At 39.1% G+C, this 11,712-nt stretch overlaps 1 protein-coding gene across 1 annotated transcript; it reads left to right on the top strand.

Moving 5' to 3' along the window:
- Positions 1–1,556: 1,556 nt before the first annotated feature.
- Positions 1,557–9,329, top strand: MCMDC2 (minichromosome maintenance domain containing 2). Its single transcript, XM_010017733.1, has 14 exons — positions 1,557–1,656; positions 1,748–1,878; positions 1,975–2,034; positions 2,353–2,548; positions 3,657–3,779; positions 3,973–4,080; positions 5,284–5,412; positions 5,914–6,145; positions 6,326–6,531; positions 6,844–7,004; positions 7,201–7,377; positions 7,918–8,060; positions 8,608–8,717; positions 9,163–9,329. Exons 1-14 carry the CDS (start codon positions 1,557–1,559, stop codon positions 9,327–9,329), a joined length of 2,043 nt encoding a protein of 680 aa, XP_010016035.1.
- Positions 9,330–11,712: the final 2,383 nt, after the last annotated feature.

The following is an 11,712-nucleotide window of genomic DNA, read 5'->3' as shown; positions in this document are numbered from 1 at the left end:
ACGGCCCTCTCCGCGCTGCGGTGTGAACAGCCCGGTCGCCCTCTACCCACCGCTGCCGCCGCAGCAGTGCTGGAGGGCAGTAGGAAGCCTGTAGAGTACGTGGGGGAGAGCGCCCGTGAGCTCTGTGAGGAGGGGGTGCTGGTGGCAGGAGCTGGAAGGGCATTGCTGGCTGTGGGGACACCGATGGGCACCGTCACCCCTGCGGTGGGACTGGTCGGAGTTTTTGAAGCTTAGGTGATGACAGTATTTAGTGCACAATGACCGGCGCCATAGCTTAGTCCTTCCCAGTCGTGTTTGGTGTCCCTTCCTTCTAGCCCGGGGAACACAGCGAGGTATGGTGGATCTGTGTGTGGTTTTTTTAACCCCTTCTAGATAAACATTTTGAGGGATGGATTGGTAATCATGTAGGAGTAATCCTAAAGAAACTGGGGGGAAGAAAAATCTTTACTATAAATTCTCTTTCAATTTGTGCTTAAAATGTGATACTTTGGGCACAAAACACATCTACCAGCCCACAGCATACAACTGTCAGACAGCAGAGTTTACACTGCTGCCACACTAGTGCTACACTGGTATCCAGCTCCTCCTCTCTGATCTTGATCTGTTTGTCCTCCCAAAGGCAGTTCTCTGAACTCCTACAGGACATCTTTTCATATTCTATGAGCTTTGCTTCCTCATCAGCCCAATAATTCTGTGTCATGCCCACCACTAGGAAGCTAAATCTGGTTTTGAAGATTGAAGTGGCGTTTCATATTGGTCATCTACGGAGAGGACAAAGGACGCTTTGTGGAAGAAAATCTGTAAGACAGTAAAACAGGCATGTACATGCAAAATGCCATGTTTTGGCCTTAGTAATTCTCCCTCTAAATTGAGCAAAGTAGTGCTTTCATGGCATGAGATTCTACTTTTTAAGAAAAAAGAAAATACGCAGAGGTAGACAGTGAGAGCAGCACTGAAGAGCACAGTCAGCCTCCAATCCAAAACCGTAGTTGTTAAAGCTTTGTCTATGGGAGTTGGGACTGATTTTTGTGTACATGGATGGAAATAAGTGTGTGCAAGATCAGCACCTTAACTGGGTAATACGGGAGGTAACAGCAGCGTAGGAAAGTCAGATGTAAGAAAGGAAAAAAGTGTTGCGCAGTTTTGCACTTCTGGCAGCTAAGACAGACATCTCAGGCAAGGGACAAGGGAGGGGTTTCGGTCCTACTTTTGATAGGCCGAATACACCTATAAAATATAGAGGAGAGGTTGAGTTAAAATGCAAGCTTTCATTTCATGGGTTAGGGAATTGAGCAGTGAAATAAATCACTTTAAAAAGAAAACACCAGGAATTTACTTTGGGAATGTAGTATGCTTCAGCCATTGGAAAGAACTTTCCATTGAATTTTAAAAATCCTTAAGGGAATTCCACAGTTTGAAAAAGAGACTTATTTCAACTTTGTATGGCTTTGTTAATATATACCTTTATTACTATCATAGCATGGCCAGGTCTAACATCATTTCTTCACAGTTTATTCCAACATTTCGATAAAGAGCACAAAGGTCTGTCTTGGAAGATGCATCGTGAAATACAGAAGATGAGAGAAGCTGCCCTTGTTTACCTGGACAGAAGTGGTGGCCTTCAGAAATTCTTGCAGGACTGCAAAAAATACAGTGGTATTACTCAACAGATAGTCTGTTAAACTGATATGTAATGTTGCACAGATATCCTGTTAGTTTTTATTTAAGATACTTCTTGCTCCTACAGACTCAAAACAAAGTTATGCTGTTTATCGTTTCGTTATTTCAATAAATCCTTCTGATATTGCTGAATTAGATGCAACTCTTGGAAACCACATTCTTCATAATCCCATACAAGCTGCACAGATTTTTCAGTCAGTAAGTACAGCTTGATAGACAAGAGTAGACAAAAGTACATCTTCTACATTTTAACTAGATTTTCCTTTCTAAAACAAAATGATTTGTCAATCACAGGTGTGCTTCATAGCTATTAAGACATTATCATTAATTGAACAACTGCAGACAGAGGCCCAGGTGAGGCTGCAGTTTTCCTCCATTTAGATCTTAAATCTTTCAAGGTGAAATATTAACTAGTATTATTTTTATATTAACTTTTCATTTTCCCTTGGGTTGTAGTATTAGTTGTAATTAAAAATAGCTGGAAATCTCACCCAACCCTATTGCAAGAATTTAGAGATAATTAATATGAAACCTCATTACTCTTCATGCATTTCTGATTTATTTTTCTAGTAGCCATATATCACATTGTGTGATTGTCCATTTAAGTAAAGTGGTTTTAAAGCAAACAAACAAATATTTTGATGGTATTAATATGATTGTGTCTCTTGTTAGATCAGTATATTGCTGAAACCAACCCATTTGCCACCTTTACCAAGTTACGTTCTGAGTCTTGCTGCATTTCCCTTTAATTACACATCTCAAAGATTTTATATGTCTGAAGGAATAGCGATTGCAATGGGAATTGTAACGAAATATACACAAGGAGCAAGATTTCTTTGTACTGAGGAAACCTGCCAATTTTCTAAAGGTAGTAAAAAAAAACTCAGTACTATTTCAGAAGCTTTATAATAATTTTGATAATTTCAGAGGTAAAACCCCAGCGTGACAAAGGCATTTTTCTATGCAGTCTTATTATGCGTACATTTTTGTAATGAGCACAGTATGATTTCTATTAATGGAAAGCAGTGGACCCTGCCAGTGGTTGATCAGCATTATTAAATGTTTCGGAAGCACAGCTATGCCAGCAATCCATTTTCCTAATGCTGAAGATAATTCATTAAATTATATTGGCAACATATCTTTTCTCATATAAGCTATCTGAAAGAAAAAAAGCTAAGCTGGTAGAATACTTTTTTCCCTTGGAAACTGTGTTTCTGTATATATTAATATACTATAGAACAGTATCCTTAAGTAACTAGCAAAAGCTGCTAGCATAGAGCAAATTTGTCTTAATAAGTAGCTCACTTCAGTGGAACTACATCTTTGAGTAATATTACTGAACTGCTGGTTGCAGGATTAGGCCTTAAAGACTTTAAAGGCTGTTTTGTTTGCTTCTTCCTGTAACAGAGGCCATAAATAATTAAAGAGAAGCTAAATCCCAAAGTTAGGAGACTGCAGAGTAAATCATAGTGATGTCTTTATGAGGGCACACACCTTTAGTAATGAATATCCATTTTTCCGTGGCATTTCCACGCCAGGCAGCGGTGGCAGTGGTTTCCTCCCCGCCACTCAGCAAGCCGCGCCGAGCTTTTCTGCTTGCGAATGTGCAGTAGGAACTTCTGCCATCCTGTGGTCAGCCTGCGATAAACGATACAGATCATTTTAGGGGAGGCATAGTACACGAACGTATGCTCGTCCAAAGAAACACATGATACATTTGGCATTTCAGTGTCAAGTATTTTAACCATAGAATCATAGCATGGTTCGGGTTGGAATGGACATTAAAGGTCATCTGGTTCCAAACCCACTGCCATGGGCAGGGACACATCCCACTATACTACATCACTCAAAGCCCCACTCAGCCTAGCCTTGAATGCTTCCAGGGATGGGATATCATGTCTATTCAAAATGGGAAATAAATTTTAAATGAAAGCCATGTCCTCATTTTAAATGTTCCATAAATAATTTCTTTCTAGGGTTTAGGTACATAAGAGTGCATCTGCCTGGAGCTACAGAATCTGCCACAGTGAGGAATGATTTTGTGTGTAGCTTGTGTTCTTCGCCACTGCAGGAAGACATGAAATTTAGAGTACTTGGTGGTAGGACCTATGTAGTTTTATTTTTAGACGTTACTTTCCTACTTCTGTTAAACAGTGAGTAAGCAAAATGGTGAAGTGTAAAAAGCCCCAAAGTCATAGAAACATAAAATAAAAATAAAGTCATTTAATAACAATAATAAAAGCTGTACTGTTTTCCAGATAATTAACCTTTTCTTTGCCTTTGTTTTGAAAGATAAGCAAATAGTTGAAATGATTGATGCAAAAGTTCTGAATGCTTTGAAAGGATATTCGAATGGTAAATCACATTTCAGGATTCAGACCTTCACAGTTTTCTTGAGAGGTAAGCTGAATTTTGGAGTTTTGTCAAAAATGGGTTAGAATTGAAAGGTAACAATCCCTTGCATTTGCCTTACAGGTCATTTCTCCAGACAAAATGGTGAAAGTCATAACTTATATTGCAGTTATTTAATAAGATTAGCAGGGAAAAATACCTAAATGTAGATGGGTAAACAGTATACACAGGTGACTGAAAAGTGCACATGGCAATACTGTTATGTTCACTTTTAGCTAAATAAAATCCCCTGGCCAGCTCTGCAGTATCACATCCCAACTGCAGCTTGTTTTTTCCTCCTTGATGCTTCCTCTGGTCACATTGATTTGTGCTAACTTCATGCATTTTTAACATCCTTCCTCAATCTAGCTGTGTTCCACATTCTGTCAGGATTTTTGGCTTCTACTACCACTATCTTGCACTGCAAAAATTAAATGGTTTCCACTGTGAATGTCCAACTAAAATCACAACTCCTCAACATAATTCCATTAATTCTCTTAAAAAAAAACCCAAACCACCCACCATTCAAAAAGTCTGGAATTATATGGTTAATTTATTGAAAGCTAAGTAGAAAAAAATCCTAATAATAATAAAATTATGAAAATAATAAAAACACTCAATGGGTGAGATACTGCAAGTTCTGCATGCATTATATTTCCACTGGCTTCAGTGATCTGTGAGGTCAGACAGGGTCTCTCAGCTGAGATTCACACACGGTTGGATGTAGCTTTCCTTTCCAAAAAATAAATGTGATTTTTTTTCTTTTTAAGAAACACAGAAATACGAATCTTCCCAAAGGCATTTGTGTGTCTTTCTGAAATTCTCCTTTTTACTGTATCTTTTTCTCTGACATCATATAGGACAGTAACTGATACCAGTGTCACCACAGGTTTCAGAGTAGGAACGCACACTTGCAAATGACTGCCCATTTTCTTTTCAATGCAAAACTAAATGCGTCATCCATTTGCCTTATCAGGAGTCTGCTTTTCCTCACCCCTTGTGCTTTCCTTACCTTTTGCACTAATCAATTATAACTGCATGCTTCATTTTATTCTAGGCCGTGATGGTGAACCTGGCAGCCAACTATTATTTCCTGCAATTAAAGCATAAAATAGAACCATTCAGAATGTGGGTTTCTGAACATGTCTTTTTAACTGGTTTATGCCCTCATACATCCGCAGGTTTCTCCCCCTCCTTTTTTTTAATTTCTAGATGAACTGGCCAATAAAATGACAATAGGAAACCACTACAAGATTATAGGAATTCCAGCTTGTGTACAAAATGGCTTACAAGCTACAGCATGTATAGAAGTCAATAGCATACAGCTCTGTAAACCAAGCGGTAAGAAAGTTCCATTAAAAAATCTTCTAGAACAGTATCTTGAGAACTGATCCAGTTTTCTGTTAAATAAAGGTCCAGGTTACAAAACCACTCTGGGACTTTTTTCTCACTGTCTGCAATGCATGCTTTCTGTCCCTTGAGAACATCTTCCTTTGCCTGCTTTCCAGACACTGGGAAACTACATCATTACTTACCGCAGTTCTTCAACTTCTCTTTCCAAATTTTCCTATCCATTGGAAGGTATTTTTAAATCATACATTAGATAAACCTGGTATTTTAGTTATCCCCTTCTTACTCTGTCAGTTCTAGCAGATCATGCCTGCTGCCTTTTTAGTAGTAAAATTAATGGTGTCAGATGTTTACATTCTCAGTTTGTGCTTAATACATAAACATATTCTTTGTAAGTTTTGCATCAAGTCTAAAATGGTCATTTTAGTGTTCTAATAGATCTGCACAGCTGTCTTACTAAGCGTTCATTAACCCATACTTTGTTTTCATTAGGTCCTTCTTTTGTCAGTGACAATTTTAAGTATCTGCTCTCACTGACTACAAGTTCATGCTGGAGGTTTACTGCCATCCTTGCCAATATCTTTGCTTCTCAAGTTGTTCCACCAGGCACCTATAATACTCTCAAGCTGGCAATATTGCTGAGTTTAGTACAGACGTGTGAAAAAGAAAATGCAGATTACCTGGATCTGTTGATTGTGACAAGTGACACACTAGTCATTGACAGGTAAAGAGATTCCTTATTTTTCACATAGGTTAGAATGCAAAAATTTAGTACTTTTAAAGCTAATAGTAAGTGTAAGTGCAGGCAGAGCACTTTTTTCATTATAAAGCATTAAGTTGTTAAACTTTGAAAAACTGAACAATAATTTAACATTTTGTCACTGACAGTTGTTTGATCTTCTAGGCTTCTGAATTACAGCCTCTGTCTTCTGCCTCGTGGCATACGACACCCACCTTACAGTGACCTCTTCCCTTCTGTGTCCAAAGACAAACATGGAACTGGAAGTGCTAGTATTCAAGCTTGCAGTGCTGTGCTGGCCAAGGGTGGTATCTGCTACATAGGAGACTTGGCTTCATATAAAAAGGATAAACTTGAACTTCTACAGTCCGGTAATCTCACACCTAATAACAAATGAGGGGACAGAACAAAACAAACGTGAATTTATGGCTAGGTTTGTTCCAGTTTATGGCCCTCAAATGCTGGGAAAAGCTGTAAGCTGGTTTTAGTAAGTCTGTGTGAAAAAAAAAAAAAAAAACCCAGGACAAAAAAGCCCAGGTCCTGTAAGCTTACATTTGCTACACAGGCAGAGATCACTCTGCTGATCCTCACAATTCAGTAAAATACAAAATCGTGACTGGTTTCAGATAGTGTGTGTGGGTATTAGGATTTATAGTTAAACTAATGTATTTTTCTTATCCTAGTGCTAGAGAGCAGAACAACAACAGTCTTCATTCCTGGGAAGAAGTATGGAGAAGAGGCTGACCAGCAAGTCACTATTTCACTTCAGACCAACTTCTGGTCTTACGTGGATTCTTCCTCAAAGAAACATACACAAAAGGACAACTTTTTAATTGGACAGATGGTAAAGCACATGCCTTGTTACGACCAACTGTGCTGGAGCAGCCATGTGTTTATGGTTATTTCCACTCATGAAATAATGAAAACAATCAAATTTGCGTTTCCCAAAAAGTCACAACTTCAGTGATTTTAGCTCATTTTAGAAGATACTTGATGCCAAACTCAAGTAGTTGTTTTCTTTCTCTGGGTCTTCCCTCTAGGACATGAGTTTGATTCCACCTAACCTTGTAGATGGTTTTGGGCTTTTGATACACAATGAGTTTCCTTCATGTCAACTATCTTCACCTCTGGTACACCATATCTTGAAAAAAGCCATTCATCCTGAAGCCATGCTGTACAAAGTCTCCCAGCAGTTCAGAATGCAGGATTATGAGGAGGTAACAAATCCTACTCAGTAATTTAGAAGTGCATTATACTTCAGAATATCATAATGTTTCTGGGATTGGAAAGTTCTCTCCGCACATTCTGACTGCCAACACTCACTTTCTATCATTCCCCGCCCAGTATTCACCAGCACTAACAGGATCATTGATAACATTAGCTTCAGTTCTTTAGAAGGGCCAGCATAATAAATTCCATTTATCTTGTTTCTGAGAAACATCTCATATCAGTTACCACTGATATGAGAACTGATCTCCAATACCTACTTTCAACCAGTGTAGTTTACAGTTAGTAGTAAAAGTTAATATTCCATTCTAAATAAACTGTTCATCTTTCTAGAATAATTAACAGATAATGCTGTTTAGCATCTGAGATCCATCCTCATCCATAGCTGAATGGTGACATGTCTTCACAAAAACTATTGGTAAAATATATTGCCTAAACTGTATTACTATGCCACTGGCATGTTAGAAGGTGTGAAAAAGGTAAATTCTTCATTTTCCAGTTAAATATTAAAATGTATACCCCCTCTCCAGTTTATTTTGTTTGCTAAGAATCTTCATGTTGAACTAAGTCCAGAAGCAGAAAGCCTCATTCAGGGCTACTATCTCGCAAGTCGCAGAGTGAGAAGAGATTCTATGCATGGATCAACATTATCAGCATCTGCACTAAAAATTCTGTATGTCCTACTTTTCATAGTAAAAGAAACACATCTACATTTCAAATAGAAATTGTGCTCAGGAGCTTGATAAGTACAAATCGAGACAGGACTCTTAAGTTTTGAGAAGTTCAAGTGTAAAGAATCTCATTTACCATTTATAAATAATATTGTATATATTGATGTTGAAAAGAAAAAAGTTTAAGGAACTTTGCCAGGCAAACCCACCAGTGATTGAAGAAACAATTTTCAATCTTAAAGCTATCTAGAAAAACAAAAATTTGATTTTAATTATTACAGCTTGGTTTTATGCAAGCAAAGGTATTAACAGTATATAATATGCCAACTTCCACTGCTTTCAGAGCATAAGAACATCATGCCTAGTAACACACACCTCATCAGTGGCAAGTATAACCACACAGGATGTGGGGGGAGTTTACACACCCAAGGTATAGGAAAAACCCACTTGCGTTAACTTTTGAGGCGTGGAAGTGCTTGAAGCAGCACAGTACATACTGCCTTCATGTCCACAATATTTATTTCTGACATGCTTGTATTAATCTCTCAGGATTTCACTGTCTAAGGCTCATGCTAAACTAAGTTTAAGAAAGAAAGTACTTGAGGAAGATGCCTTGATTGCCATTTTGTTACTCGAATCATCTCTGACCCTGAAACACGGTAAATAATGCAACTCAGTCTTTAGTTTTCAGTACAGAGATTTCAGATTTTGTCACTTTGAAAAAAGTTTGTATCAAATGATTACAATAACAGTTCATTTCAAATCAAAGTCCAGAATTTGCACTGAAGACTCATATCAGGTCTTTCAGCTGACTTTGCCCCACAGTCAGTGCTGTCCTTCATGCTGGCAGATTTCCCTCCCTGGGGAACCAGTAGACAAGGTTGCAGGTTTTTTGTTGTTTATCTAGCATCATAGTCACATTGGTTCATACACAAATTTGGCAGTGAGACAAGAATTACCATGTAACACTCCGTAACACAATCTTTTCTGTTACCATTTAAGTAATCTGTGTCACAGCTTTTTTTTCCCTTCAAAGGGAAGTTTATCAAATCTGGCAGAAGTTTATCACATCTTTCAGCGTAAGTCTCTTTCTTCTTTGCTTAGGCAAGTCTGCATTATGCATAGCACCAAATCCTGTATTTCCATTTGACCTCAGTGATGAAAACTCCCTGCAACAGAGAGACAGTTACCTCATGCAGTGTCACCATCAACTACTGAAGTTCATTGGTACATATGGCCCAGGAATTCACATTAAGACTAATGAAGACTGAAAAGTCGATTGTGTAAGTAAAGCCTGAGCCTTTACCCTTCTGAGACTGCAGTTAGAAATACACAACCCAAAGTTTTTAGTGTTTTTGTCAGGCAGTTCCGTGCTCATTTGCTAAGGGATAAAGCATGGTTGACAAGATTTAATCACAAGTTTTGTGACAGTGGTGTTTTAGAGGCAGGAGTGACATCTTTATCCTGGAAGGCCACAGCTTCAGAATAAAGCCAGAACCTGAACTTTACTTCCTGGCTACCACTGTTCATCCACAGTTAAGTGAAGAGTAAAGCAGGGCTTTTAATAAGACTACAACTAAGAATTAACCCAGCAGTTTAGAATCTAATGTTTCATTTCAACTCCATGAACTCTCTCCAAAAAGTTTCTCTTGTTGCGTCTTTTTAAATACACCACTCAAAGAGTGGTGGTACGTTTCCCAGCATAAGCCAACTTTCTTAAATTACTTGGGCTCTGTAAATTGTAAAATGTATAAAAGCATCACCATACTGCTTGATGTTCTGTGTTTTAGTTTTACATTACAGCACCTTATTAGAGCAGGATGCCAAGTGTGCTCCTGCAGTCTAAAACAACTCAGTATCTCCACAGTACGTTCTATAGACTGCAGGGGAGAGTAGAACCCTACAGGAAAGTGAAACAAAGACAACCTGGTGGGTAGGCAGCTCAGTGAGATCAACTCTACCTCAGTGCAAAAACAAACATAAGGAATGGTGTGGTAGAAGATGAGGTGGCCGAGACACCACATGCTTCTACAACTGTGGACTTTCCTGAATTTCATCGTCCTAACAACAATATGGCAATAGACAGAACACTAGCCAAATTTTACACCCACTAGGGCCTTGGTTAAGAAAAGGCAGCAGAAAAATTGTACAGGTTTCCTGTCACCTTTTAACAAGCTGAACACCAAAGGTTTACTTGGTGTGACTCCTACCCAGGGTGTCCAGCAGGATGTACCACTCACATTGCCTCGACAAAACACTAGTCACTGAAAACAGAAACCCAGGACTTGCCTCATACACACACTGCCATGAAGGTAAGCAGAAAAGCCGCCACTACTAACAATGTAAACACCCATTCAGAGAAGACAATTTCTCCTACAGGTTTTAACACTTAGTTTATTCAATTTTGTTCAATTTGGTACACTTTAAGTATTCATACTGAGTTCTTCAAGTGCCCACAGGCCCATTTCCCTTTCTAGAGTTTCACCTGAACAACATTTGAGGATTGTTCACAGAGCAGCTGCTCCCCTGCCTTGCTGTTCAATCAAGCCATATTTCTGAGGAACAGGAAGGGCCAGGAAAGCATTTCCAAGCGCATTAGAACTCCACGTTTCAGGCTGCTGTGTTCGAGCTAAGGACAGCAACAACAGGGGGAAAAAAAAAGGAATTTCAAGATGAGTTTTCTGTTTCTTTAATTGATCTTACACAAAGTTACTAACTGTACTGGCATGTCAGAGTCAAAGATACACATCAGGAAAAATTCAGATGGGTAAACGGCAAAGATTTCATCATTATGCCAGCAAAAGGTCTTCTAAAATAAACTTAACACACCACCTTTACAAATCACTATTTTTGAAAAGCTGTATTAAGGAGGCTGTGTCCTCAGAAAAGTCTTCTCCAACAGGAACACAGCTTGTTATTACAGAATCATGGAATGGTTTGTGACATTAAAGATCATCCCGTTCCACCCCCCTGCCACAGGCAGAGCCACCTTCCACTGGACGAGGTTGCTCAATGCCCCATCCAACCTGGCCATATCCTTACCTCTCCCCAGTTCCTTCTGGCATGTTTTAAGCAAAACCTAAGATGACAAGCAGTAGTACCACAACTGAAGGAGAGTAAAGTCAGCCAGCACTCCAAAAGTGTCCCTAACAGGCCACACCTCCAGCTGATGGAAGCCCGTACAGCTCCAGACAGCAGCAAATGTGGCCACTACAGGCCTTCACCAGTACCACTTACTGGTTACTTAATTAGCATTGTAAAAAAAGCAACTTACCACCTTAAACACCCATTCTTCTAGAGGTGGATGGAGTCTACTGTTGGCTGTATGTGCATACACAGGGTTTTGAGGCAGTGGAGAAGGTCATCTGATGTCAAAGCACCTTTAAAAGGATAATAAAATCAGAATCAATGGTAGCAAATCAAAGTGGAAAACCCCCCCTAATTAGCTGGCACCTCAGATACAACACTGCTCATCACACATTTCAGCTGGGTAAACGGCAAAGTGTTATCATCATCATGCCAGCAAACAGGTTCCTGCCTGTTGTAAGGCTGTTGTAATGTTCCCAAGGTAGCAAACACCAGGGGATTTGTTTGTCTCAAGAGACTCACTTCTATAAACTGAAAGAGAACCTTGTTTGTAACCATTAAGCACAG

This window comes from Nestor notabilis, unplaced genomic scaffold (genome assembly GCF_000696875.1).
Source record: "Nestor notabilis isolate BGI_N333 unplaced genomic scaffold, ASM69687v1 scaffold13857, whole genome shotgun sequence".
In the NCBI taxonomy this organism is placed as follows: domain Eukaryota; kingdom Metazoa; phylum Chordata; class Aves; order Psittaciformes; family Psittacidae; genus Nestor; species Nestor notabilis.
This window is presented reverse-complemented; position numbering and strand designations above follow the sequence as displayed.

What these genes read in the sequence shown, in the direction of transcription:
- MCMDC2 (XM_010017733.1), top strand. Translation starts at nt 1,557, where the DNA reads ATGCATCGTGAAATACAGAAGATGAGAGAAGCTGCCCTTGTTTACCTG. An exon ending in GGACTGCAAAAAATACAGTG is followed by an intron (nt 1,657 to 1,747) that starts GTATTACTCAAC and finishes TTGCTCCTACAG; the next exon opens with ACTCAAAACAAAGTTATGCT. An exon ending in AACTGCAGACAGAGGCCCAG is followed by an intron (nt 2,035 to 2,352) that starts GTGAGGCTGCAG and finishes GTCTCTTGTTAG; the next exon opens with ATCAGTATATTGCTGAAACC.